At 53.9% G+C, this 27469-nt stretch overlaps 2 protein-coding genes across 8 annotated transcripts in view; one reads left to right on the top strand and one right to left on the bottom strand.

The window, feature by feature from the left end:
* Window positions 1–23745, top strand: part of SZT2 (SZT2 subunit of KICSTOR complex) — a 52862-nt gene extending 29117 nt beyond the window's left edge. For 3 of the 7 annotated variants that reach the window (XM_064719726.1, XM_064719727.1, XM_064719731.1), the window contains 38 exons: window positions 53–116; window positions 476–661; window positions 734–1066; window positions 1194–1383; window positions 1780–1854; window positions 2014–2152; window positions 2388–2508; window positions 2747–2876; window positions 2983–3135; window positions 3252–3354; window positions 3710–3827; window positions 4058–4169; window positions 4577–4695; window positions 5159–5323; window positions 5934–6018; window positions 8306–8494; window positions 8606–8803; window positions 9143–9312; window positions 9482–9648; window positions 10063–10160; window positions 10974–11106; window positions 11216–11343; window positions 11636–11766; window positions 11956–12138; window positions 12565–12835; window positions 13033–13112; window positions 13440–13565; window positions 15277–15482; window positions 15601–15694; window positions 17036–17116; window positions 17519–17593; window positions 18458–18671; window positions 18948–19131; window positions 19430–19552; window positions 19790–20291; window positions 20611–20727; window positions 20827–20895; window positions 23030–23745. In XM_064719726.1, the coding sequence (XP_064575796.1) occupies window positions 53–116; window positions 476–661; window positions 734–1066; window positions 1194–1383; window positions 1780–1854; window positions 2014–2152; window positions 2388–2508; window positions 2747–2876; window positions 2983–3135; window positions 3252–3354; window positions 3710–3827; window positions 4058–4169; window positions 4577–4695; window positions 5159–5323; window positions 5934–6018; window positions 8306–8494; window positions 8606–8803; window positions 9143–9312; window positions 9482–9648; window positions 10063–10160; window positions 10974–11106; window positions 11216–11343; window positions 11636–11766; window positions 11956–12138; window positions 12565–12835; window positions 13033–13112; window positions 13440–13565; window positions 15277–15482; window positions 15601–15694; window positions 17036–17116; window positions 17519–17593; window positions 18458–18671; window positions 18948–19131; window positions 19430–19552; window positions 19790–20291; window positions 20611–20727; window positions 20827–20895; window positions 23030–23173 (5776 nt within the window). In that variant the 3' untranslated portion in view covers window positions 23174–23745. The remainder of the gene's footprint in view (window positions 1–52; window positions 117–475; window positions 662–733; window positions 1067–1193; window positions 1384–1779; window positions 1855–2013; window positions 2153–2387; window positions 2509–2746; window positions 2877–2982; window positions 3136–3251; window positions 3355–3709; window positions 3828–4057; window positions 4170–4576; window positions 4696–5158; window positions 5324–5933; window positions 6019–8305; window positions 8495–8605; window positions 8804–9142; window positions 9313–9481; window positions 9649–10062; window positions 10161–10973; window positions 11107–11215; window positions 11344–11635; window positions 11767–11955; window positions 12139–12564; window positions 12836–13032; window positions 13113–13439; window positions 13566–15276; window positions 15483–15600; window positions 15695–17035; window positions 17117–17518; window positions 17594–18457; window positions 18672–18947; window positions 19132–19429; window positions 19553–19789; window positions 20292–20610; window positions 20728–20826; window positions 20896–23029) is intronic. The other 4 variants (XM_064719730.1, XM_064719733.1, XM_064719729.1 and 1 more) reach the window with 3 other exon arrangements.
* A 582-nt stretch (window positions 23746–24327) lies between these two features.
* HYI (hydroxypyruvate isomerase (putative)) lies at window positions 24328–27242 on the bottom strand. The gene is made up of 8 exons (XM_064719740.1): window positions 27035–27242; window positions 26847–26958; window positions 25649–25763; window positions 25424–25502; window positions 25195–25244; window positions 24950–25019; window positions 24643–24777; window positions 24328–24457 (listed from the first exon to the last, which is right to left on the bottom strand). The coding sequence occupies exons 1-8, from the start codon at window positions 27228–27230 to the stop codon at window positions 24369–24371; spliced, it is 846 nt and encodes a 281-aa protein (XP_064575810.1). The 5' UTR covers window positions 27231–27242; the 3' UTR covers window positions 24328–24368.
* Window positions 27243–27469: the final 227 nt, after the last annotated feature.

The raw sequence follows: 27469 nt of genomic DNA on the forward strand, positions 1-27469 counted from the left end.
GGAGCTTCAGGAATGAGAAGGACTGGTTGATTCTTTGTCTCCTCTCTCCTAGGCACCCTGCCCTTTCCAACCTCCCTGGAGTGCACAGGCAGGCTATTGAAGCCACCATGAATGAGGTAAGTCAGATTTGCCTCCCTTCTTCCAGCTAGAGCACTCAGCTGCTCTTCCGCACTTCCTAGCCTGCTCCAAGCTGCAGCCTGTCAGCTGAACTGACTGTTAGGCTTCCTGGTGTCACATAGGCTGTTATCCTTGTGGTTCCCAAAAGTGTGGGATTACCCTGAGAAAATTCTTGCTGCAGTTGGGGTGGGCCAGGTAGAGCTGTCTTCTAAAGGCCTTTTCTTAGGTACGTTCAGGAGATGAGGGATGTGGCTGATGAGAGAGGCTGCCTTCATCCTGTTGGGGCTTGGGTGAGAGCTGGGGGAGGCTTGCAAACGCAGGTGACCTGGATGTTGCTCTGTGTCCTTGCTGTGCTCAGATTCGCTGGCTCCTGGACGATGAGATTGTGTCAGCGCTGCGTCACTCGCAGGTCATCAGCACCTCCATCCTGCACAGGGTGGCCACCCACATCTATAACTCCAAGGGCAGGCCCAGCTGCCACAGCGAGGTGGTGCTGCTCCAGTTTGTCTTTGGGCCTGAGCACTCTCTGGAGAAGTTCAAGGAGGTAAAGAGAAAGCCCTGAGGCAGCCCCATGCTTTGCTTGCTAGCAGGATGCTTATTCTTCTCTGTGTTGCAGGAGTTCAGGAGAATGGCTCTGCCAGGCTACATGCTGAATGCAGAAGGCAACGACTACCACTACATCTCCATCAGCCGCCTGCACTCCAGGAGGACTGCTCCAGAGCCTTCAGGGACACCCTGCTTGCAGCAGCCAGCTGCAGGGGGCACCAGGACGGGTGGTGGCCAGGAGGGGACCAGTGAAACAGAAGCAGAAGGCTCTGAGCTGTCACACCACACAAGCTGTGTCCTCCCAGAAGAAGGCCAGGGTCTCTGGGAGTGGCCAGAGAGTGAGACACGCATTGTGCCAGACCCAGGAAACCCTGCAGGTGGAGGCAGCCACACACAGAATGAGGTGAGAAGCACTGAACAGTCTGTTGGTGAGAAGCTGTGGGACACTGATAACAGAATGTAGAAGGATGATGGGATTTTGTTTCAGTGCCTGTTTTTCTGGTAATTTTTGTGACTTTGGCTCGATGCAGGCTCCAGGAGATATGCTGAGACTTGATCAAAGCAGAGCACCAGGCCAGGACTCCATGGAAGAGGCAGTTGCAGAGACAACCATACAGTCATTGCCATCATCATCCTCTGAAAAGGGAAACAGTGAGAAATCACCACTGGTGACACCCTCTGCAGCAAGCCTGTCTGAGTCTGTAACACAGGGCAGGGAAGGTAGGAGCTGCAGTGTGGGCAGGATGTACCTCAACAGCAGAAACTTAGAAGGAAGAGGCCAGTTCTGGCTGTGACATACATAATATAACTGCTACTCCTGGTTCTGTCCCTAAATACCTGGATTAGTACCAGCACTTTGGTCTCTTCCTTGCCAGGGTGCTGGCAATTCAGTGCTTAACAGTACCCAGGATGCTGTGCTGCTGCACTGATATCCCTGATGACATGACTGATATTCCTGGTGACTTCAGAGTGGCTGTGAGAGCCCCATTCCCCAGCACTGCCTCCCCGTGGCCAGCACAGCCTGATTGTCCTGTGGCATGATGCTTCTCCAGCAGATGGGGCATGTGATGGGGCTTAGCAAGTACTTTCATGGCCAAACCCCTCTTCTCTTTGCAGGCTCCAGCAGGCAGCGCCCCAGCCGTGTGCAGAGCCTCGTGTCGAGCCAGGGCAGCATGGACTCCGACCATCTGGGTGAGCCTGCCAGGGCAGGGGGGCACTGACAGTGACACACAGGAGGGGTCTGTGTGCCTGGGCTGGGGTGAGCCCTGAGGGCAGGGTTTGTGAGTGGCTGCCCTGCCCACAGAGGAGGTGTTTTGCCAGGCCTAGGGCTGAAGTGAGGCTGCATTGCAGGTTATGATGGGGGAAGCAGTGACTCGGAGTATGAGGAGGCCTTAATGAGTGACCAGGAGCCCAGGTGTCCCCTTATGCCGGATTTCTGGCTCATCATAAAAATCCATCAGGACCGAGTGGAGGTCTACTACCACACACGGTAAGGGGGCTCCCCTGTCTGACCACTGCCTCTCTGCACTGTGACCTTGTTGCCACTCAGTCATTTCTGGGCAGAATCTCCTCCCTGCCCAGTGTGGGTGGGAGGTTGCAGGACTAGATTGGTGCTCTATAAGGGGAAAATTGCCATCTTTTCACACTGTGTTCCTGCTCCCAGCACCCAGTGATGGGCACTGTCCAGGTGCCCTGCTGACCCCATCCTCCCTTTATTCATAAAGCAGCCTGAGTGTGGAGAAAGCAGAATCAGCAGAGACAGAAGAGGAGCAGCCAGGGGAGTGCCAGAGTCTCAACCAGGTGGTGGTGAAGAAGATCAGTGAAATCTGCAGGGTTGTCAATCAGGTAAGAAATCTTAAGAGGGCACTAACAGAGCTGCCAATGATTAGATGGCTTAGATCAGAAGAGACCTCTGGAGGTTGTCTAGTCTGGGCTTAGCTCAGAGGGTCTGGGGAGCCAGTTCAGCTGGTGGAGTCCCAGCTTGGGGGGTCACAGGAAAAGGGACTCAGTTTGTCCCTAACACTTCTTGCTGTCTTCTGTGGCTGTGCAAGCAACAGAACCAATCTTTCCTCATCCTTTGCAGCGCTTGCTGCTGCAGGACCTGCATGACAGCCACATATGCAACTCATTACTGGTGGCAGAAAGTGAGGAGGACATCTGGAAGAGTGAAACGCCCTATACTTCATACAGGCAGCGTGTGATGCCCACGGATGGTATGGATATTCCCTTAGCCATGCCTCAGCTATAGTGCTACAGAGATGCCTAAGAAGGTGTTAACTTCCATGCTGTGGCCCCAGCTGTGTCCTATGTTCTTTACAGATTACTCTGTAGAGGAGAGCTACCAGCCCCGGGACTACCTGGCTGCCACCATGCAGTTCATGCCAGGGCACTTTGCCTGTGGGGTGGTGTGGAGCACACTTATCCACGTGCATTCACGCCTCAAGATGGGCCCCAACATGGGCGTCTCACGAGGTGCGTACAGCCCAGGCTCTTCCCTCCCCTGTGGCGTGTCAGGAGTGCAGCTGCTGGCTGGATTGGCACTCCAGGGAAGGCTATGTGGGATAGCTAATGTCCCACATTGCCCACAGCTATCCAGGCACTTCGCTCCGTGCTCAACGCCTTCTCTGTGGTGAACAGGAAGAATATGTTTGTCTACCAGGAACGTGCCACTAAATCTGTTTTCTACCTCCGGTAAGAAGCCAGCCTGACTTGTTGGCCTTGCTATGTGTGTTACACAGACTGAGAGCTCCTTGGGACAGAAAGTGTCTGCCCAGCCTCAGGGACCAAAGCAGCAAATATCTGATTTCTGAGGAGTCGGTCACATCAAGCAAGACCCATCCTGCTCTCCCTGTGCTTAGCCTTTACATAGGAGGAAAAATGATGGCTTTTTTGAGGGAGCCAGAGAGCAGTTTCTTCACAAACTCCATATTCTAAGGACTAGTCCCCACAAAGTGTACAGGGGAGAGCAAGGAAGATGTGGATCTTCTGTGGATGTACGATGCTGTCATCCTTGGGAATGAAGGCTGACATGTCTTTCTGTATTCAGGCTGACTGAAACCACCCACAGTGGGAAGGTGTGGGAAGCAGAGAGCAGCCTGAGTGCATCATCTCGCTCCCTGGCACTGACACGCAGCCAGGAGCCCATTTACACTGAAGATCTCATGGTGAGTCTGCTGCTCTCTGTCAGTGGATGTGAGTGCTCATGGTCACGGGTGTGGAGGCAGCTCAGTAGTTCCAGCAACCTGGATTTTGTGTGGGGTAAAACTTACACTAGAGATGTGTGGAATGGGGCAGCAGTGGGTGGCATCTGCCTGACCCTGCTGGCAGCCTGGGACAATGATGGATCTAGAATTCAAATGAAACTACTTCCACATGGCTGCTTTTGTTTCTCCAGGGTTCTCGTTCCTCTCTGGACACTGCCTCATGCCGTAGTGTGGACTCTGCCCGCCCTGTGGGACAGATAGACAGACACATCCAGCTGATGGTCCATGGTGTTGCCCCAGCAGGTATGAGCATCTGACAGCAGAACTGTGCTGATGTAAAGCAGAGGAACAAAGCTCTGCACGCTGCCCTCTTTGCTTGAAGAGAGGAATCTCACTCCTGGGCAAATAGCTCTTCCTTAGCCCAGAGCTGCTCTCTCTTCTGTGTGGGTGTAAATATAAGGAAAGGATCCATAGTCTACAGTGAAGTCTCCTGCAGACCCTGTGCAGGAGTGCATTTGTCTTTGCCTACTGCACCACCAGTCTTCTGTGATTATAACCCCATAGAAAAAGATGTCTGAAGTAACTGATGGTGGGGAAAGTCATGTTCCCTGTGTGAAGATGGTACCTCATAAACAGGGAGGGAGAGGTGGCTGTAGTCATTTTTACTGGATGGGGTGAAAAAGCTGCTGTTACCTGTGCTCCCCTGTCAGGGCCTGAGATCACAGACGAGCTGGTGAAGGTGCTGCGCAGGCGCCTGGATGAGGCCACCCTGGACATCATCACTGTCATGCTGGTGCGGAACTGCAAGCTGACCCCAGCAGATGTGGAGGTACCTCACTGCCTAATCTGCTCTGCTCATCCCAGGGCACTGTCCTACATTTTCACCTGTCTCAGCTGTTTCTGCCCCAGGGGCAGTTTGCTACATCCTGTTCCCTGCTCCAGTGCTTGGTCAGGCTAGCATTTACTGAGGGATATACTGTGTGGGTACCAGGGTAGCTGGGAGAATCCCTCTGCTGGGTTTGTAGCATGTGTGTGTGCCCTCCTTCCCACACCTTGGAATGAATATCTGCCTGCATCTTGGGGCTGTCCTGGGCAGGGCCAGGAATTGGACTTTGATGATCCTTGTGGTCCCATCTAATCAGGATATTCTATGATCTGTCTCAGGGCACTGTCTAGAGTTCTGCCCACCACACTTCTCCCTTTGCAGAGCCAACTGACATCATTTTTATCAGTATTAGAGCCCCAGGGCAGGCTGCTAGTCCCAGCTGGGTTTTAAAGGCTCCTGTGTGCAGTTTATCCAGCCCCCCGGGACGCCGCCCACCGAGGTCCTGCAGTTCTCGCTGCCGCCCTCGGCCGCGCCCTGGCTGCACGCCGTGGCCCATTACCTGCGCCAGAACCTGCTCATCTTCCTGCACACCCCCAAGTACACCGACAGCAACGTGGAGCACCACTTCAAGGTGAGCAGGGCTGGGGCTGGGACAGAAGTCTGCCCACCTTCAGCTGCTGCTGGGGGTGTTTGTTGGGGCAGCTCAGACACCATGTGGCCAGCTCTGCCGTGGAGGGTTGGGAAGAAACTGACACTAACTCCTGAGGCCTGGAGGAGTTTTACAGGACAGCACATCCTGATGAACCCACACAGGCCATGCTGTCATGACAGGCAGTTGCTGTGCAAAAAGCAGCAACTACAAAACTCATGCCCACAGTCATCTCCCAGGAGCATGGGAGATGACCCCCTTTCGAAGCTGAACCTGGCTCCTTGCATGGCTCCCTCAGATCTAAGGACTGAAACATCAGGATTAATAAAAATTTGGGAACTGCTACCCACTCCTTAGCAGGGCTATAGTAAAGACAGAGGGTAGTAAAGACAGATACGTAGTGCCACATAACTCTGTATGAACTGTAAGATGTTCCTTCACCCAGCAGGGGTGATCCCTGGCAAGTGTTTTGAGTGTTTTGAGTAGATCTAGATTTGATTTTACGGGTTTGGGAATCTGCATATGCACAAGCCTCTTTCCGTTTAAGGCAAGTTCTCTAATCTTTGTCAGTATTCTTCTTTGTTCTCCTTAGCACTACTTCAACCACAACGGGAGCATCCCTGACCAGGATCTCTATTTGTACAACAAGCCAGGTGGCCAAGGCACTGGTGGAAAAGGTATTGTGCTCACTTCTTCTGAAACAGGGTATGGGGGTGTGTGTTAGGAGGTGTTTCCATGCTGGAGAGCTATGAGTGATTGAGGAGGGTCAGTGCTGGGGGGGAGTGTGTTCCTCCATGGCTGCAAAGTGGGTAAAGTGTGTGCCTGAGGCACTGCACACCTCTGCACGTGTGGCAGAGCAAAGTAAGGCCTCCCACAAAGCAGCTTGCTAAGCTTGACCTGTTGCTGCAGGAAGCAGCTCTAGCCACAGCCAGACCTCAGTGTGGGCACAGAGGCTCCATGGGGCAGGAGGTGGGAGCAGTTGTGGCAGAAGCCTTGCTGCAGAGGGAAATCTGGGTGTGTGTAACTGAGTGTGGGCTGTGTGGGCAATGTCCTTGCTTTTTCTCTAGACTGCTGGAGAGGGGATTGGGTAGGGCCCACCCTGCAGCAGGTTGGTAGGTTGTCACATCATGTTTTGTCCAGGCCGTGTGGTCTGTCACCTGGCCATTGTGTGACTTGTGCCCCTCGTGCACTGTTTGAATGTTCTTCTGTTGTGTAGGTACCATGTCGGACCTTGTGCAGCACCTCTTTCCACTCTCTCACTTCCAAGGTAGCACCCCTGGCTCCAAGTGTTAGTCCATCTCCTTTTCCCATGCAGCTCTCTGGTCCCAGCTGTTCTTGTTTTCCTTGTGTTGTGGCTTCAGCTCTGACTCCTCTGTGTGTTTGTGTGTGTATGTCTATAGCTGAGCCCTGTTTCTTGCTGGCTGGATAAAGGAGCAAACAGAACCTGTTGCCTTGAGGTGGCAGCTCAGTGATTCCCAGCTTGCAAGCAGTCAACTCCAAAGTCCTGCATCTTTTTTTCCCACAGGTCCAAACAGGCATCTCTTCACTGAGGAAAATGGGAGTCCTGGTGTTTCAAATGTCATTGATGCTCCAGGGTGTAGCATCTTCACTCTCCCAGTGTCTGTGTCCTGGTGTGGGGTGTTCCCTTGCTTAGCAAAGGGCTGGAGTGACCAGGCACTTTTAGATGTGTGCTTTGTAATTCAGAGATCTTAGGTCAGAGGGGGCTCAGAGACCCCCACAGATGGGAGATAACAGTTCCCCAGCACCCCACGTCCAGTGCACCAGGCAATAAGACCCTTGGCAGCTCTTGCTGATGTACCTCACTGAAGCAGAGCAGAGATACAAAAATGGATGTAAAAGGGAAATGTGCCAGAGGCTGAAGAGGCTGAGTGTGGGAATTTATCCAGGAGAAGAAAAGGGGAATGGTCTATAATAACCACATGATCATTCAGCCATTTTGGTGGGCCTGGGGCCAACTGCCAAGGCAGAGTGTTGAGGAGTTTGTGCCCTTTACTGCTTAAAGAAAGCAAGTCTGGTTGGCAGAGCTCATATTCACTGTCATGTGGGGCAGATTTCCTGCTCTGTATTGACACCCATGTCCTTCAGAGCTGCCCTGTTGCAGCAAGAGGCTCTGTGGGGGTTGCTCATAGGTGTAGTTTCCTTTCCTCAGTGTGGATGCACATGAGCTGCCCTCTGATTTGAACCTCTCTCCTTTGTGAGCATCTCTCTGATCCCAGTGCACTCCCCTTGTGTCTGCTATACCTTGGAGGAAAGGTTGCTGCAGAGCTTATGCTTCACAGGGAGTGATGGAGACTGGGTGGTTGTGCTGCTGAGCCAACAGGCAGGGGCTGAACTTTTATCTGCAGTGAGTCCAGGCTAGTCCTGGGTGTGAGCCTTCCTTAGCCCCAGTCCTGCCTGGTTGGGGTGCATGGGGAAGGAGGCACTTGATCCTGTTCAGGTGTACAGGGAGGAGGGGGCTGTGAGTGTAATCTGCAACAAAGTGTCCTATCTGCAGGGACTATACATCCCTCACAGCCTGGAGGGGGATGATGAAGAGTATTTGGGCCCTGCACTCTGTCCCTTAAGAGGACAGGCATGGTGACCCCCATCCTGGGTCAATCTGCATAAAGGCTGTCCTGGTGCAAATGGAGATACTTTCCTCTTGCATGTGGTGCTGGACAACCCAGGAAGCTCCTGCAGGGCAAGGTGAAATCTGCTGTGACTCTATGGGAGAGAGATTCTTGGAATGATGGGGACACCCTGTGCCAAACATGCTTCTTACCCTGGCTCCCCACAGGCACAGCTAGCCTCTGCTCCCCTGGCTGCCTCCCCTCCTGTGGGCCCTGCCTGTGACACTCAACTCAAGTGGTGACACGATGGTGCCAGCTGGCAAAGGTGCAGGTAGGCATGTGGGGCTGTACTTGGTGGGTGTTGATGGAGGCTGTCTCGGGTTCTGCCCCCCAGGAATCGCGTGCATTGCGCTGACATTCGTGGATGAGCACGGCAGCCCCACCTTACTGCCCCACGGGGAGAGGCCTGACCCTCTGAAGCTGCCTTGCTCCTCTCCCATCGTGGGCCTGCTGCAGGACAGTGACTTTGAGAGCCTCACAGCCGTCAGCAGGCACCAGCCTGGGGCTGAGCCCCTGCCTTCAGGTGAGGAGCTGGCCAGCAGCCGCCATTGTCCACAGCCAGCACATCCTCTGGGGCACCTCGGGGCTGGGAAGGCAGGGATGAAGAGCCAGCAGAGCTCCCCTTTCCCCACAGAGCCTTGCGTGCGGGTGCGCCTGGATATCTGGGAGAAGGGCAACATCAGCCTGCTGCAGCTGTCGGAGAAGCTGCGCGGGGCCCTGCGCCACGCGCTCTGCGACGCCGTCATGGAGTTCCTTGTGCTGCCGGCCCCGCTCTGCGTGGAAGCTGCCTGCCCCCTCAGTGCTGCTGACCTGGAGGACCTGAGCTCTGGGGGTGAGAGCCTGGCCAGGATGGCTACCTTGGGCCTTCACCCTGCCTTGCTCCTCCTGCCTGGCCTGCAGGAGCTTGGCTGTACTGGGGGAATCTGGTTGGGTGGGCAAGGAGGGAGAAAGCTGCTCTCCCCTGTGGTGTCTTGGGGAAGAAGCATCATAGACATTGGTGTTGGAGAGATATTTAAGGGTCTGTCTGTTCCCTGAGACTGAATCTACTTTGCTGGATGTTACTGGTGGCTCTTTTCCTTTTCTCCAGCCAGGCTCTAGCCAGACACAATGGGGTACCCAGCAGCTTTGCTGGGGGAGGCTCTGAAGAGTTTGATTTGCTTTGTCTCCCCAGGAGGCCTAAGGAGGACCATGTCAGAGACCAAGGGCCTGGCCCTGGCCAGTGGGGGGCCTGGCAGAAGCTGTCCTCCACCCCTGCACTTCACCTCTGCACCTTCACCAGGCTCTGGAGAGCCAGTGACGCCCACAAACAAGCTGGGACGCCGCAGCTTCTGGGACATGCTGGTAACGTAGCTGAAGGAACAGGGCCTATAACATCCTCATAGTGTCAGAGGAATGGACAGTAGGGATCTGGCTGGAAGTGGGAAGCCAGGCTTGCAGCAGGGACTTTGAGATCAGGGCACTGACTGGGCTGTCTATGTGCACAACATTAACTTATCCCTTCCTCCCCCAGAGCAAGACAGAGTCCTCAGAGCTGGGCAGCCCCAAAACTACTGATGACATTGTGCTGGAGAGGCCAGAGGAGGCTCGCACCAGGCGGCGGCACAAGACAGAGAATGTGAAGCAGCACCTGAGCCAGGATCGGGCCACGGCCACAGCTGAGCTGGAACAGGCACAGAGGCAAGCACAGCCTGCAGGCTGGACAGCCAGGATGCAGTTCCCCCAGTCTGTTGTACATTGCTCTGCATCCTGATGGCCTCTGGACCACACTCCTTTTCCTTGTAGTTTCTCCCTTACACTGCAGTTTAGGAAAGCTGCTTTCCACACACAAAGCCTTTTCCCTTACTGCTGGAATGTTGCTGGGAGCACAGCTGTTTCTCCCTGCCAGAGATCCCTTCTCTGCACTGTGGGGCCCTGTGCAACACCTGACACTCATGGCTACTGACCAAGAGTGACCCAGCTCAAGGATTGTGTCAGCCCAAAAAGGAGGCTGCCAGGGCTCTGCTCTGGAGCTGTGAGGGGACTGTTGCACTTTTCTACCTTCACTACAGATGGCTGATGTAGTGTAACTGTGCTTCCCTTCGCTCTCCTCAGGCGCCGGGCCTGCCAGTTGGAAGAAGGAGATGTAGGTACCATGCACCCACTCTTCAATCAAACCTGCCAGCAGTGGATGGCATTCATGAACCACCTGGGTATGTGTTTCAGCTCCTCCAGACAGGCTGGGAGAGGGCCTTTGTACCCAGAGCTCTCAGAACAAGTCCTCTTCTGGCAGCATCCATCTTCATTCCTTGCTGGTCCTAGTTACACACCCTGTCTCTCCCCAAACCTCCCCAGAGTCACATTGGTCTCAGGGCCAGCATCAGCATTAGAAAGCTATTGCAGGAGGCCTGGCATGTGCCTGTGCATCAGAACAAGCATTCTAAAGCCTGGGTTATATCTGCCATGCTCCAAGTCTGGGGCTTGCTGAACTTGCTTGCAGCTGCTTTGGAGACCTGGACTCCAGCAACCAGCTGTGGTAGTGCTTGAGCTCCCAGGTGTAGCAGGAATGGAGTATCTGAGCCTCTGCAACATGCTCTGGGACTGTGAAGTTTCATGGGAGACCCTCTTGCAGGCAGGAAGGGAGAGGATTGCAGGGATTTGGGGTTGTATGGCTGCCATGTTGCTACTTTCTGGTTGCCTTTCACTTTGGTGTTTGTACATCCTCTCACACTCCTGCTGGCAAAGTAGAGCTCTCCTCTTCCTCTGATGTGGAGTAAGTCAGGGAACAAGTAATAAGTGGGGGAATAAAGTGCTGTGCTCAGAGCATACATGGTGTTTGGTCCAGGTCCCACTTTGGGCCAGAACCTGAAACCAGGTGTTAGTTCAGGCTTCATCTTCTCGTCCATGTAAGGTTCTTGTTCTCCAGCTCTGCCTGTCTCAGGCCCTTTGCCCTCTCCACTGCTCATGTGGGCAGGATGTGGCTCTGGGGCAGCTTGGCACTTGTCCTACAGTACATCTTCCTGCAGGGTGCCCCTCAGTGCAGCAGTGCTCCTTGGAGATGGTTTCTCGTTTCCTCCTGTCCTCCATCCTAGTGGAAGTGGTGAACCTGGTCACTGCCCTGGCAAGTGACACCTCTGTCAAAGTGTTTGAGCAGCTCTGGTGAGTTATGCAATTCACAGGTGGCTGTTTAGCACCAGCAGGTGTTGATCAGCTGTACTTCTACTGCACAGCTCTACTTGGCAGCCACCTCTGGGGCTTTTCTTTGCAGCTACCATCGGGGCACCGCCTTCCTGCCCTATAAGTCTGGTCAGAATACCAGCCCTTGCCCTGGAGTCATCAGACACTTCATCCTGCTGGGACGCAACTTCCAGCAGTGGCGTTGCAGCACAGAACAGGGTGAGTGCCTGGCTGTGGTCCCTGGGACTGTGCTGGGATCTTTTGTGGGGGGACGTCAATGAACAGGGGTCCCCTCCTTACTGGGACAGACTGCTTGTGCCCAGAGGTGGGCACTGGGTTGTCTGGTTTTGCCCTCTGAGACTGTACTCTTGAATGTGCTTGTGACAGTTTATTTCAAGATGAGCTGACAGTACTGTGGCAAAACATCCTGTCATGACATCTTAATGGCATGGTGGGACATAAAAGTATGGGATGAACCAGTACCAAAGGTCATAATTGTGGCTTCTTCCAGTTCACAAAGGGCTCCAGCGCTTTGAGGCCATGGAATTCAGCTCAGCAGAGAGAGGCTCTGATCCCAGCCTTGTTGGTCGAGACCTGGTGCCCCGACAAAGGTTCCTCTTCATGGAGATCATTGACAAAAAGGTAGTAATGGCTGTGGCTGTTAACAGGGGACTGTAACTGAGCTCTTGCTATTCTCCCTGTTCCAGCCTGTTATCTGAAACTGGCTGCAGCTGCAGCAAGTACCACCAGAGCACCTGGGGCAGCCTGAGCCACCATGCAGGCTCTCTCTGAGCATGGCCTTAAGTCTTCCTCCCCTTCCTCCCTCTCCAGCTGACCCTCTACACTTACAACTGGTCCCCAGACCTGGGGGCCAACTTGAACTGCTCCCTGACACGCCTGCTGCAGTGGCAGAATGCCCGGTCCCACATCGTGCACTGCCTGATCAGCCAGAAGCTGGGACTGTTCCACCACCACTGCTTCATGGACACGCCCTGGCATGAGGACAGCAAGCAGGTAGGGCCCCACTCCAGGCAGGGCAGTCCTTTCTTCTTCAGGAAGGGCCTGGGCAGTCTGGGGGTCTGAGGAAGCTTGCAAGCACCTTTTGTGTCCTGATTGGCAGGGCATCCCCAGACATTCACATGTCCAACTTGACCATTTCCAGCCAAACTGTTGCCCTGCTTTTGGAGACAGGTGATAAGAGAAGCCAGGTCCTTCTGCTGGCAGCACTTATTGGTGACTGAATTACTTAGGGTGGAGGCTGAGGAATGGGCTCCCCACTTCACATTAGAGTCGTGGTGGGCCCAGGTGTGCTCCTTTTGGAACTGGTAGTGAAAAGGCTAACACAGATCTCAGCAGATGGCCACAATTGGATTTACTCTGGGGGTTCTTGCTCCAGGGCTGGCAGCAAGGAGGCTTTAATGGCTGTGTCTGTTTGCTTAGGAGCCAAATCCTTTCCTGAACTCCACTTTGGAGGTGGATGCGCTGATCCGGAGCCCGTGTCCCCCACCCAGCAAGGAGCAAGGCCGGCTGGGCAGCTCTGCCCGCAGCCTCCCGCCCCTGCACTTCCACCCTGACGTGGTGCCCTTTGATGAAGCCCTGCGGGATGTCACCACCATCAGGCGCTTATCCCACGGGCCTGACATGGGACCTTTTGACCCTGTGGCTCGGCATGGGGCCCAGTTCCTGGAAATCAAGAGCATGGAGAGGAAAGGTAAAGCTGATCGGGGGCTGATAGCATGGGAGCCTGCCTAATAATCTCACTTCTGGAAAAGGAGATCAGAGCAGAACAAGAGTTTTGTCAGGGGACAGTTCTCTGTGGGAATGGGTTATGGCCTGTTCAGGATGGGAGTGAAGGAGAGTAGCAATACTTGTGGCTTGATGCTCTTGTGCCTGCTCTCTTTCCTTCAGAACTGGAGAAACAGATGAAGATTGAAAACCTCTTTGTCACCTGGCAGCAGAGATCAGCTCAGTCCAACATGCCTATCAGTGTGAGTGCAGCCTGGACAGGTGGTGGGCTGGGCCTTCTTACAGCACACTGGGAACACCATCAAAGGGGAGCACTGCAGCTCCAAGCAGGGTGTGTGGTGGGGATGGTGCTAGGCAGTGGAGCAGTGGTGTCTGCTTGAACTTTTGGGATTGCAGGGCTCTGAACCATGTTTGGGCATGGGGCCTCACTGCCCAGCACTGAAAAGGCTGTAAAGCGGGGGATTGGCCCGGTTATCTCCATGTGAGCAGCATTGCAGTGTCATGGAGAGCTCATTCCCAGCCTCGGTGAGGGGTGTGTGCTGTAACTGTGCTCCTCTCATGTTGTGCAGCTGGCAGACCTGGAGACTCTGAAGCAATCCTCACGCCTGGTTCACTACTGTGCCACCCCCTTGCTCTTTGACCCAGCCTTCCGGCAGCAAATCCAGACTGACCAGCTGGGCAAGGTCGAGGGGAAGGTGAGTGTCAGCAAGCTCCAGTGGGGTCAGGCTTTGTGCACAGGGACAAAGGAGCTGTCTTTCCTAAGACAGGGCTGCTCTGGCCTCACTCCTAAAATACAGGATGGATTTGAATGCTGTAAATTGGAAACTGAGAAAATCCTTGGGTCCTCAAAGCTTTTCTCCTGCAGCTACATTATCCCTGGAGAAGATTGATTTCCTTTTCTACTCAGGGAATTCAGGGCTGAGTCTGGAGAAGCCATCAAGGGCACTGTCTGGTGCTGGTCTGTTAAGGAAGCAAAACTTCCCTTATGCATTCAGCAGCCAGACCTGGTGAGCCTTTTCTGGACCCAACAAATAGCCAAAACAACTGAAGGCAAACCAGCTGAATCCTGAGCAGGTTGCAGCCTGACAGACTAACCAGTGCAGATCCTGTACTGGCTGTTCACACTCTGTATGTGTGTCAGAAGGAAAGAACAGGCTGTTGTAATTTATCAGAATGTCAAAAGGATTTTGACAATCTTTAAGCAGAAGTTGCTACAGAAATTGAACACTCACAGATGAAAGGGAAAGTATCATCACAGAATGAAAATTTCACTTTGTTTTTGGAACAGAGGAAAAGGGAAATTGGTTATTGGATTTGAAGAGCCTTGCAGCAGGGGTTTCAAGGTGCTGTATTGGTTTCTGTACCTCCAGGTCTTTTGCTGGGATGTATGAGTTGCCAGGCTTTGCAGTGCTGGAGGGCTGTTCAGATTGGTCAGAATCTGGAAAAAGAATGCAAGGAACTCAAAAGGCACCTGAGTAGCCTGTGAAATGAGAGCTTTTGTGGGAGCTGGGACCTGGTTCACAGTAAAATAGCACAATGTGGAGAGAAATTTGAACCCTCTTGTATTGTACACTCACTGCAGAGCCTGTACAGAGCACACATGTCAGTGGTTTCTGCAATTTGTGAACAGTTGGGTGCAGCAGCCACTGGTTAGAGTACATCAGAAAGAGGTGTTAGTGTAATGGGTAATATTCTAATAAATTTCTAAAATACTTGTGTATTAATGTATTTGTATGGCCAGTTAGTGTGAGACCAGACATCTTGTGGCAAAGGCACTGAACTGGAGAGACTTTGAGAAGGTCAGAGAGTAGCTGGAGAGATGCCAGGTAAAGAGACATCTCTTGTGGTTGGTGGACCAGATAGGCAGAAAGCCAGATAGAAACATGTAACAGAACTGCAGGCTTAAAGTAGAGAGATCAAAAAAAGAAACCTTAGTCTCTCAGCACATAGAAAAGGAGTATTCAAGACATCAAAAGGAGACCTGAGTGCTTAGAAGGAAACACTGTTCCTTTTCAGTGCTACTGAACTGCTAGGAAATCCTGAGAAGTCAGCAGGATTCATAAGGGGATTGGACTCTTACCATGGTAATAGGAGCTGAAGCTCTGGGCTCTGCATGAGCCAGTTGTGAGCCACTAACACTTTGTGGAAGCTGTTCTGGGGGAGGGAGATGTTCTGGGGGAAGCAGCAGGTTCCTGCAGGTTATTGCAGCACTGCTAGGTCAGTGCATGGCTGGGTAGATCTTGGATCTTGCATTTTGGTGCATGCACTGAGACAGTGCTTGGACAACCAGATGTTAGTGCTCTCTGGCAGAGAGAGATCTCTACCTTTTGCTCAGCCAGTGTACCTGGTGTCCCCTGCTGGGGCCAGTCACAGCAGTTCTCCTCAGGAATTTACTCTCTCCTGCAGAAGCGGCACCGCTCCAATGACTCCACGGCGTCGGGGAGGGACCGCAGCCACAGCTGTGACTCGGCAGATGCACTGCCCTGCAAGGGGAAGGAGGAGCCCTGGCTGCAGGAGATGTGCAATGCCTTCCTGCAGCAGTACATCCAGTACCTGCAGAGCATGGGCTTCATTCTGGTCCAGGTGCGGCCACCGTCACCTACCACTCGCAGGTCAGTGATGTGCTGGGAGCCCTGGTGTTTGGGAAGAGCCAGCACACTGAGCTGTGCCCTGGTTTGGCACAATAGGGCTTGGCTCCCTGCTCAAGGCTGTTCCTGCTCTCATTTCCAGTAGCACAAGCCGGATCCGAGCTCTGGCAGCAATGGGAGTGGAGGGTAGAGGGTCCTTTTCCTACACAAAGCCGAAACCAGAGGGAAGTCCAAAGGTGAGTGCATTTCTGTTACAAGAGTGGAACTGGGATGGAGGTCAGGCTGTGGACTGGGCCGGTTCTGGTTGGCTTTTGAAGTTGTTTCAGGCAGAAAGGAAGTGGGAGGGCAGAGTAAGCATGTCTAGAGCAGCAGCATCTCTGAGAGTTTGAATGGGATGAGATCTCCTTGCCCTCCTGCGTGTCCTCCTACAGGCCTCAGAGCCCTTTCCTGGCATTGGGTGGAACCAGGTCAAATAATCAAAAGACTGGTAACAGCTTGGAGCTGGTCAAAAGAGGAATAGGATGACCTAGGGCAAGGATCTGCTTTTGGGTGAGATTCTGAAGTATTGCCTGTCAGAGAACCTTCAGCATCTATGCTTAAGGGCAACTCTAGGGCAGAAGGATCTTTAGTTAGAGTGAAATGAATGCAGAAGTTAAAGAGGTTGGAGAAGATAAGCCTGGAATGGCTCTACTCTGAGAGCAGGCTGAGGTTCCTCATGTATAAAGAAGTGGTAGCTAGGGAGGAACAAGTCAGAGCTCTACAATATTGCAGCTAAACTGGAAAGAGATTGACCCTTTCCTGTCTTATTGAATACAACGCCTAAAGACCATTAACTGAAAGTATTTGGAGCCAGTTTTAAAACTAAGGAGAGTGTTTCTTTGAGCAGCAGGTTTTGTGAACACAAAAGATTTTGTGAACACGTGAGTTTTGTGAACATGAGCTTACAAGACTGAATAAGTGAGTACCTGGGAGAGGAATCCACTAGAGTCTCTAGCTAAGTAGAAACTACCTATGGCTTGTGGAATCACCCTGGGATGATGGTTGCATGGAGCATTTACTCACCCTTTTCTGATACTTTCTTGGCATCTGCCTTTGGCTGATCTTGGTGCAGGACTGTGGGTAAGACAACGCCTTGTAGATAAAACAAGAAGAGAGCAATCTGCTGAGCAAGTTAAGAGGGAGCAAATGAATTTGCTGTCAGCTAAACTCTGAATTGAGACAGGATGTCTCTGATAGCTGCTGTATCAGGCAGGCACAATGGTCTGGGAACACCACAGCAGGGAGTGAGGTTCCGTGGACTATCGTTCCTTGGCTCAGTGTCCTACACTCTAGAGACACCTTGTCTTGAGCATGCAGGAGGTGAAGGGATTGATGTGCCTGGTGTGTTCTCTCAAAGGCTGTTTATTAGGTTTGTTAGGATTCTTTTCACTGTCAGCTCTGCCATCTCCTTTCTTCTCTCCAGTGAGATTGCTCAGTTGATGAGGCCTCTCTTTTTCCACCTCTGCCACAGAGCATTGTGGCAGCTTCACACCCCTGTGAGCCAGAGAACCTCTTCAGCTTTGTCCTTCTCTTCCCAGAGCACAAGCCCTGCTGTTGCCACCTACCATCTACAGAGAGCTCTTCCAGGTGGGATTGTGCTCATGGAGTTGGCCTTCCAGGTAAGAAAGCACAAGAAACAAAGTATGATCTCTAGGGTATCTTCAAAGATAGTGTTCAGAGATGACAAAGGGAATGATGAGAAGTGCAGCATGGACATGTGATTCTTCATTTGTCGTGGCCCACTTCTTTCATGGTCCTGCAAGATTGGGATCAGCTGGAGATGATTCTGCGGGACTCAGAGCAGTAAGAGTTGCCTGGAGGAATGACAATGAAGAGCTCAGCACCAGTTAGGGTGCTCTGTGCTCAGCCACGTTAGCTGGTCTGGCTTGGTTCAGACAAGAGGTGATACAGAGCGTGGGATGGGAGTGTCTGGGCCCTAGGCCAGGTGTGAAGCGTGAGGGCTGTGCTCCTTCCCTGGAGGGGCGCAAGGCTGTGCTGTGCTCACGTGCTCTCTCCTCCAGGGCTGTTATTTCTGTGTGAAGCAGTACGCGCTGGAGTGCTCGCGCATCCCCATGGGCCAGTCCGTGAACTCGCAGGTAATGGCTCTGCAGGCACAGCTGCTGCTCATCAGGGGATGCTTCGTGGGGAAGAGTGATCTCTGGGACATAGTGGGCATTTCAGGCATAGCAAGTTCTGTAGACCTCTGCTCCCTCCTCATGGAAAAGCAGAGCTTCACAGAGCCTTCTGCAGCCACGTGCCCTCCATGGCGCTGCTTGAGCAGAGCTGGAGTGCAGTGAAAGGGGGTGGGAGGTTTGGCAAGAGGATGACTCTTGTCCTAGCTTGGGGAGCAAGACAGAGCAGACTGGGGAGGAATAGGAGCAATTCTGGCAAAGATGCCTGCTCCAAGGAAAGTCAGTGCATGGCTCTCTGCTTCCCTTGGAACAAGAAGGAAGTGGAATGGGAACAGGGATCTGTGAACATGATTCCTGCCCTTTGCTAGAGGATATTACTTTCTGCACCGGAAAGGTTCCTTTATACCTCTGTGCCTTGCTCTACAACACTCTGGGGCTGCTTGCTCCCTTCTCCTTTGTAGGGTCAGGGTGTCTCCTGTGTGTTCCCAAGGGCACTGTATGTCTGTGTAGAGGCTGGCCAGCCCCAGGCTGTCTGAGACAGGAGGCATGCATGACCATACTGTCCTTTCCAAGAGAGCTCTGTAGCAAGGCTGGATCTTAGATATGCCAGGAGTGTCTCTCCTAAGCTTAGAGCCTTCCAGGATCTTGTCTGCAGATTTGCTGAGCCATTCGTTCCTGGAAAGCTTGCACGTGCATGGGACAGTATTATGAGGCTGCTCTGATACTGGGGCAGCTGCACTGGCTGAGCCATGCCTTGTCAGCAGGGCTTTGCAGGAGGGTGTGAGGTGTCTGGTAACACTCCTGCCTTGACTCCGTGTCCCCCCACAGCTGTCTATGCTCTTCACGGAGGAGTGTGACAAGGTGCGGGACCTCATGCACGTGCACTCGTTCAGCTACGACTTCCACCTGCGCATAGTCCACCAGTACCTGCTGGGCTCCCACATGGCTCTGCGCCAAGGCTACCATCTCACCAGCTTCCTGGAGGATTTCATTGCCCATCACTCTGACATCCCCAAGTTTGGCCGTAATCACGTTTTCCAAGGTACGTAGATCAATATATGATCAGTCTGGGATTGATCACCAGCACATAACTTGGCAAAAGTCCTTTGCAAATAAACCTTCCTGACCTTTGGAGTATTCAGGGAGATGACAGGGTGAGGGTGATGGGAGGGTCTGAGCTCCAAGGAAGGTCCTTGTTGCCCTGTTGTGGAAGGGGCAGGTTGGTTGCTCTGTCTCCTGGAGTAGATGGGAGGACACTGCTCTGCCCAGGTAAGAGGCACAGAGTGTCTCCTGTGATAGCAATGTATTTTTCCACTAGGCACGCTGGCCCTGCCCACCAACATGATCACTGCACACCAGCTGTACAACTACATTGCTGACCACGCCAACACCTACCACATGAAACCCCTGCGCATGGCCCGACCGGCCACGGGCAACGACAGCAAGAAGGGAACACCAGGCACAGAGCAGAATGAATATGCACTGGTCTCTATTTGGAACAGGTGAGTGCATCTGCTGCAAGTTCCTCGAGCTGCTGGAGATTGGTGGCAACCTGCCAGTCCTGGGGACACTGCCCTAAGGTGCCAGCAAAGCTGATTGTTCTATACAGTGCCAGACAGCAGTTCTGGCCAGTCCTTCTGAGATGGCCAATAGTGGTGTGTATGTGTGCAGCTGCATTTGACATTTCCCATGGCACTTCTGAGCACTCCTGCTGTGTGGAACTCCCCGTGTCCGACAGTTCTGTTGTGATCAGAGAACAAAGTGAGGCTTCCTTCATACTGATGTGCTTTTTTATCCCAGCTCGGGCTCCTACAAGGATTCTGAAGGTCTGCGTCACCACGATGACTTCGATGTGTCCCTCCTGGTTTGCCACAGTGCTGCACCGTTTGAGGAGCAGAGCGAGGCAGAGAGACGCATGCTCCGGTGAGCACTGGGGGCCAGGGACAGCAAAGCTTCCTGGCTGGGGAGGAGGGCTCTGGGAGGGACTGGTTCTGTGTGGAATAGCACAGGCAGAGTTGGTGGTGTCTGGGGAGGATCACTGTGGGAACCTGGGCAAAGAAGCATTGTTTCTGACGGGGACAGAGGGGCCTGTGGTTCATTAGCAGTGCAGCTGAGAGGGGAGCAGCCCTTCCCCAGCTCACAGTGTCTCCTTGCTCCCAGGTTGCGTTTCTATGTCATCATGACGAGCCAGCGGGAGCTGTTTCCGCGGCTCACGGCCGACATGCGCCGCTTCAAGAAGCTGCCGCGCCTGCAGCGGGAGGTGCTGGAGCCCATGGTGGGCCGGGCGGCCTGGGAGGCAGCGGAGCCAGAGCCAAGCCTGGGCCAGCAGCTGTCGGCAGAGCGGGAGCTGTGGCAGGATGTGGAGGACAGCGGCGAGTTCTATGCGGGGGGCACGCAGGTCAAACTGGGGCCAGGGCTCTTCTACACCTCTCCGCTCTTCCCCCTGCTGGCCTCTGAGGTGGCCTCAGCCCAGAAGCAGCTCAGCAGCATGGTGCAGCTGGCCAAGTGCCACTGCCGCAGGGACAACCTCTGGAAGCGCCTCTTCCTTCTGGAGCCTCTGGCTTCTGACAAGCTGAAGCTGGGCAAGCTCTCGCTGGTGGAGCTGGAGGAGCTGCTTGATGCCGTGCACGGGAAATCCATCGCAGATGTCGACCCCCAGCTGGTGAGCAGCAGGGATGGGGCACAGCACAGCAGCTGCTGTTCTGCTCTGGGGATGGAGTGGGGTGCCAGGTGAAGGGGCCTGCAATGCACATCTCTTCCTGCTTGGTGGGAAGGTAGAGGCAGGAACACAGCTCCTAACTGGCAGGGGAAGGGGGAGACTGCATGGACCTGCCTATAGAGAGTGAACAGCCCTCAGTCAGCATCCTCAGTGGGCTGTGAAGGTTGCATCTGATTTGGGGTCTGAAAGCTGTTGTAGCATTATGGCTGCTGGTGCTATAGCTAGAGGGAGGCTGAAGATCAGGCCTTTTCTATGCCTTCAGGAATGCTTCCTCACCATGACAGTCTCCTGGTACCAGAGCCTCATCAAGGTGCTGTTGAGCCGCTTTCCCCAGAGCTGTCGGCACTTCCACAATGCTGAAACCGGCACCCAGTATCTGGTAAGACACAGCCCATTGTCCACCTGCAGCCTGTCCCTGTGTCCTTGTCCTGGTTGTGTACTGGCTCCTTTCTAACATGCTCTGTGACTCTCCTGACAGGTTGTGCTCAACCAGAAGTTCACAGATTGCTTTGTTCTTGTGTTTCTTGATTCTCATTCAGGAAAAACGGTGAGTCCTTGGGAACAGAACAACAGCTATGTGGGCTCAGGCCAGGAATCTGTCTAGATTGATCCAGCAGTGGCCAAGGGCAGGTGTGCTTGAGAACACAACCAGGTCAAGAAGCTTGTAATGCTTCTCCTAAATACCGTCCCAGCATCTGAAAATCTATAGTTTAGGCCCATCCTGAGCTAGAAGTGGCCTTTACATGTATTTAATAGTCCTCCACAGCTTAATTTCCTTTGGTTAATTTCTGGCACCCATGATTTCCCCTGACTTGCAGCTCTGTAAGGCAGCTGCAGTCTAGGGGAAGTTCCTTGGCTTTTTTTTGAAACTCTTACTGTTCTTTCCATGTGATGTTCCTTTGTTCGTGTATTAGAAAAGAGTGAACACTTGATCCTCTTTTCCTTCACAGGGTTGCTTTTGGATCATTTTCTCAGCTGTCTCTCTATCCAGGCTAAGCAGTCCTTCTGTATTCAGTCCAAAGTCAGATCATACTGACTCTGGCTGGGACGGGTCACCAGTGCTGTGGGCTGCTCCTGTCTGGGCAGAGAGGAAGGGTCCTAGCAAACCTGCAAGGGCCTTTGTCTTCACTGAACTTGAGGGAAAAAATACTTTGATTTCAGTTGTGCTCCCAGGCAGGGTACAGGATAGGTCACAGGGAATGCAGCTCCATGTGAGAGCAGGGGATCTACAAGATGCTTCAGTCCACAATAAGGCTTCTGCAGAGACTGCAGAGTAACTGATGCTGTATAAAAGAAATCATGCTCCATCTGAAAAGCAGGTAGGGGAGACAGAAGAGATCATGCTTGCTGAAAGGCTGCTCAGTGCCTCCTGCCACCTGATGATCATAGTGTCACCTTGTGGTCATTGATATGATAAACCCAGAACCTCCATCCCCTCTCCCAGTGACTCTCATTTTGCAACAGAAATCCTTTGTTTTCATAGCATTGTATTTTGTGCTTAGCATTCATCCCATTCTTGTGGCCTCTCAAAACTCTCTCAGGGTTTTGGTGGTTTTTTTTTTTTTTTCATTATCCCAATTGTCTTTTGTATTAGCCTCAAATTTTATCAGCATACTTCTCATCTTTGTACCAGACTTGTTAAAGTACTAGGCAACGTGAGTCCCAAAACCTATCCTGAAGGAACTCTATCTGTAACCTCTCTCCATTTCTCCTTTCAGCATTGCCATGTTTTCATCTTATAATTTTTGAGTTTAATTGCTATCTTTTCAGCTTACCTAAATTTCCCATGTGACACCACATCAAATCCATCCTGAATCTCAGATAAGATGTACCATGATTCCTTTGTCTAGTAATATTGCCTTATCAAAGTGAATTTTAGTGTTAGCACATCACTTTGGTAACACTGAGCTGCATTTCCCTCATGGTTCTGTCTCCCCCACTCTGCTCTGAAACCTTGCGTGCTGCTGGAGCTGGGCTCACAAATAACTTCCTTTCTCCTCCTAAATGATGGTGGTACGATTGCTGTTTTGTAGTTACACAGCTCTTCTCTTGGCTTTACCAGTTTGTAAGGGACCCTGGCTACTGGATGTGCTGCATTTCAACTCTGGAGAACATCCTGTCCCTGCGTCTTGCCTCCGTGACGCTGATCTGAGTGCACTGAGTCACATTTTTGTTCTGCTTCAGCTCCTGCAACCTCTCCCTGCTCCCTGTTCCTCTCTGCCTTTGCCCTGCCTTTTCAGTACAGTCACTAGTCAGAGTAGAGCAGGCAGCATTTATTTTTAGGATTGCAGTTATTACATTTAATCTCCTTCCCTTCCCCATTTGTTGCACTCCTACTCTTTCCCTTAGAAGAAGAAATTTCCCTCTAATTTCCCTGGAAGCGCCTGTTATTGTGGAGGCAGTAGGATCCCCTCCTCTCCTGTGGCTGCTGCCAGGATTAGTGTAACTGCAGATGCATGAGAGCTGGGACAGAGTGGGCAAGTTCTTGCACCGAATTTCCAGCAGAAAAATTAGGAGGAGGTTCTGTTACAGGAAGAGGGACTAGTTTAGTGCCTCTGGCATTTTGGGACTTCTCCCACTGTTTGCCTAACACTGCCAAAAAAACGTCCACGCACCAGGGCTAGGGATTGCACAGTGCTTGTCTGCATCCTGTCCCCTGACCCTCTCCTCCCTCTTGGCAGAGCCTGACTGTGGTTTTCCGGGAGCCGTTCCCAGTGCAGCCGCAGAACAGCGAGAGTCCTCTGCCACAGCTTGTGTCCACATACCATCACCTGGAGTCAGTGATCAACACTGCCTGCTTCAACCTGTGGACAGGCCTGCTCTAGCACCGGCACCCCGTCCTGGAGCAGCGCCTGTTCCGACCTCGGCACGGCCGTGCCATGGTGACCTGGGGAGGAGTGGCTCTCTGGGGGACCTGTGTGTGGGCACTGCAGGCAGCACTGCCAGTGGCACCTGTGGCTGCTGGCCCAGGAGCCTGGGGATGTGCATCTCCTCACTGGCTGGCTGGTATGGCCCTTGTGTGCTGTTTTCAGTGGGCTTGATACTGAATGGCCTTGAACCAAACAGCAAGGGCAGGAACTTGGCTGCTGAAGCCTGGCTGAAGCAGAACAACTCTCAGGGACGTGGCTTTGGCAAGCGTAGGTGAGTTCTGCCTGCTGGGAAGGCACTGAGGAGCGTGCACGGCACCATCTTCTGCATAGGGCAGCACTGCACAGGAAAGACTCCTGAGTGCAGGGCTGCCTGACTGGGCAGTGAGGACAACTGCTTCTGGCCTTTTGCTTTCCTTGGGAGAGCATGAATGGGACAGGAAGGGTGAACTGGATCACAGGAAGGTTTTATGGAGGTGTACATTTGAGGTATTGATCTATCTGTGAAATAAACTGAACCAGATCCCTGCTCTGTTGCTGTAGGCTGTGGAAAGCTGCCTGTGGAGGATGCAGAGCAGCTGTGGCTATAGGTTGTGTTTGTTCTGAAATCTTACACTTGCTCCAGAGCAAGAGCAGCAAGGCAGTCAGCCTTGTGTATCCATGTGCAGGCAGCTCCCAGCCTACTACCTTGGATCAGACAGCCTGGGAGGGGACTGCTTGCTTCACTTGCAGCCCTGCTGCAGAGTCAGTGCTGGGCACTGGCAACAGCCATGAGAGCTTTAGTACCTGGAAGTCCAAAGTGTTCTTTCCACAACTTCAGGCACCAGCTGGAATGCTCCCCTTATTGGGGAGACTTAAACCTCTCCCTGGAAACCTATGCAGCCTGGAAGTTAAAGTTTTCTGTGTACCTGAAGTCACCTACAGTGGTGCCTGGGCCATCACTAAATTGAAGATGCTACAGGTGGTACTTGTGTAGATGAGGGTCCAACAGCTTGGGCTGGCCCAGTAAAGCCTCGGTAAGGGCAATGACATAGATGCTCCTAACCTCATTCTGGGAAATCATCCCACCCACCACACTCCCCTAGTCCTAGAGAAGACACGTGCTCCTCTGTTAAGCCATTGCTTTGTCTTTTATTCTCATGGTTTTCTCGTTTTACTTGGCTGCCTTGCTGGTCCCACCATGCTGCAGCCCTCGGCTTTCCCAGTAGGATCGCAGCCAGCCCAGACCTTCCAGGGTGTCTCCTGCAGTGACAGACAAGGTCTCCTGCTGCAGCTGCAGCAGCTTCTGTTCAGGACAGAGCCCTCATCCCCAGGTAGGGATTACACCACTACCTGTGCCCCCAGGACCTGCCTGTCTTTGCACAGTACCCAGCCAGCTGGTCTGTGCTTGGCCCTGCCCGTGGGGCTCAGACCTGCAGGCCACTCACCCTTTGGAGCATACTCGCACCCCACATAGCCAGTGTAGCCAAGGGACTCCAGGAGCTCGAAGATGTAGGGGAAGTTCAACTCCCCAGGGCTATCGGGCTCGTGCCGCCCTGGCACCTGTGCAATCTGGATGTGACCTAGGGAGGGAAGGGGAGAGGCCCTGCCCAAGGCAGCCCTGCCTGCAGCCTTCTTTGGCATGAGACAAGGTGACCCAAGAGCAGCCCCACACCCCCAGCCAGCTACAGCAGAACATGGAGTAGGAAGGCCCTGTCAAAGCCACTCCCCAGTGGTCTGGGCACAGGGTGTTACCAATGAGTGGGAAGTACGTCTCCAGGTTGCGTGACAAATTGCCATCCATGATCTGGCAGTGAAAAAGGTCCTGGGGGCGAAAGAGTAAAACGGAGGGTGCAGCTGGTCAGCAGTGAGCAGTTAAGGACAGCTGTGCTATGGTCCCTGTCCAGTGTCCCCAAGAGGATATAACAAGCCCATGGCCACCAGAACTCTTTGTGGACCTGTGCAAGTTTCTCTCATGGATAGCTTCAATGCTGACTCACCAGCTGCAGCTTCAGGTTGGGCCGTCCCACTTTCTCCAGGATGGCAGCAGCTAAGGGGGGCAAGAAATGAGAAACCATCGCCTCCAGGGTGGAAGCTTTGCAGAGAAACCCCAGTACGCCCTTTATCAACTGTGCTCCTTCAGCATTTCCCTCCTTGTGAGGCAACCTCTTGCCTTTCAGACTTTGGAGATCCTTCTCCTCTGAAGGAGACTCTTGTTGTCTGGCTTACCTTGGTGTGGGGTGTTGAGATAGTAGCGAGGGTCAGTGATGCGGCTGTTGATAGGCTCCAACAGTCCAATCATGTCTTCCTGTAACACAGTAATGTCACCCTGCGGAGCCTCCTGTCAGCTCTGCAGCAGGAAGCATAACTTCCCCATGCCGGGCAGGTGGGATATTCCCCATCTTGGGTATCCTAAGAGCTGCACACACAAAGGAGGACCCATTCCCCACTTACCTGGGACAGGAGGTCAGCAGTGTATTTGAGATTCTCAATGAAGGTGGTTTCCATCTCACCTGCCACTGCAGCCCGGTCTGTGCCCAAGGGAACCCGCCCAGCCATCACATGAATCCTACAGGCACAGAAAGATTATCACAGGCAGCAACTGGCCTGACCTAATACACCTTCCTCTGCTGATGGAAAAGGGGGCCAGGCTGGGGAGCAGACACAGAAGGGAGTAAGAAGAGCCATCTCTCCTCCAGGAGGCACAACAGCAGCCAGCGAGCTGCCAGCCAGGACACAAATATGCACTATCCCACCTCAATAGACAGAGAGATGACTTTGAACCTTTTGCCTGACAAATCACAGACCTTGCTTCTTCTCTCTTTTGTTAACTGCCTTCAGCTCTTTCACCCTGACTCTGGAACTTTCTTGGACTCTTGCTCCTTGGCGGGGCCCCAAAGCAGCATGTTGGGCATCTGGCATGCTGCTTCTGCCAGGGGCCTGTCCCATGTGTGGTGTTACTGCTTGCTGGCTGTGACCAGGGAGGGGACAGTGCCCCATGCTGGACTGCCCTGCTATGAAAAGCTCAAATGCCAGGCCATCTTCAGGGGGGAAGGCACACAGCAGAAACAAAAACTTTTTCAATGTGCAACCAGTGTGTTAATGGGGCTGGGCAGCCTCTAGCGTGCCTGGCCCATGCCCTCCACAGCGCTTTGGACTGAGTTGCAACAGGAACGAATGGTGCAAAGTAAGAGGAATAAAAGGGCCCAGTTGGTTTGCTGAAGGGAGCTGTGCCAGGCTAATTGCATCTTTTACGGTGTCTCTGCTGTGCTGGAGTCAGCGTGGCCTCAACAAAGCAACTGTTGTGGTGTCCTGGTGGAAACGATTCGTGCAGTTGAGGAGGAAAAAGGGAGGATTATCCTGGGGACTGTTGTGTGGAGGTGGGAACAAGAGCCTCTGCTGCGAAGGGCAGGGTCAGGCTCGTGCCTGGCAGCTCTGGGTCCGAGCACGCTGAGGCCGCGGCCGCGCAAAGCGGGGTCTGCCCCGAGCTGGCTCCGTCCCGACGCAGCCGAGCAGGAGATGCTGCGGGCACCGCGGGGCAAAGGGCAGCTCTGCTCGGGCCCAGCGCTGGAGCAGGAGGACAGCAGAGGCACCCCCCGGCAGCCGCGGGGCCGGGAGCGCGGCCGGAGCGGGGGTCCCGCCTCGCACCTACCTGCGGCAGCCCACAGCCCTGGCGTAGTGCACGGCCGCCTCCAGGCCCTGTCGGAAGGCTGCCTGCCGCCCGGGCACGGCCGCCAGCCCCAGCTCGCCCGCCTCCGGGTCCCCTGGGAGAGAGCGGCAGGGTCGGCGGAGGGTCCTCGCTAGCCCACGCACGGGGGGAGCAGCGGGACGCGGCCGTACCGGGGGGGGTGTTGAGGAGCGCGATCTGCACTCGCGCCCGCTCTGCCGCGGCCCGCAGCTCCTGGGCCGGGCAGCCCGCCGGCCAAGCCGCCTCCACCGCTCCGAACCCGGCGGCCGCCGCCGCTTCCAGCCGCGCCGGCAGCGCCGGGAGCTCCGGGAAGAGCCATGAAAGGTTGGCGGAGAAGCGCAGCGCCATGGCGGCGGGGCGGGGCGGGCCGGGGCGGTGCTCCCGCGGCCACTCCGGGCACCGCGTCCCGCCCGGGCTGCCCCGGCCCGCCCGCGGAGCGCAGCGCAGCGAGCCCCTATCGGCGGGGGCAGTGCTGGGCTCGGCCCTGCGGGCGTGCGGCTGCCGAGGGCTCCGGGACATGCCCGCGGCAGTGGGTGAGCGGCCCCACGCCGCCTGTGACACGCGTGGGGCTCCCGGCTGCCCCGAGG

Source organism: Zonotrichia leucophrys, chromosome 8, assembly GCF_028769735.1.
Source record: "Zonotrichia leucophrys gambelii isolate GWCS_2022_RI chromosome 8, RI_Zleu_2.0, whole genome shotgun sequence".
Taxonomy (NCBI): Eukaryota; Metazoa; Chordata; class Aves; order Passeriformes; family Passerellidae; genus Zonotrichia; species Zonotrichia leucophrys.

Excerpts from the sequence above, each read along its gene's own strand:
- HYI (XM_064719740.1), bottom strand. The coding sequence starts at position 27,230 with ATGGCGCTGCGCTTCTCCGCCAACCTTTCATGGCTCTTCCCGGAGCTC. Across the intron at positions 25,764-26,846 it reads AGGGCTGTGGGCTGCCGCAG|GATTCATGTGATGGCTGGGC; the intron begins GTAGGTGCGAGG and ends CTGTGCCTGTAG. Across the intron at positions 25,020-25,194 it reads CCAACCTGAAGCTGCAGCTG|GACCTTTTTCACTGCCAGAT; the intron begins GTGAGTCAGCAT and ends TTTCGCCCCCAG.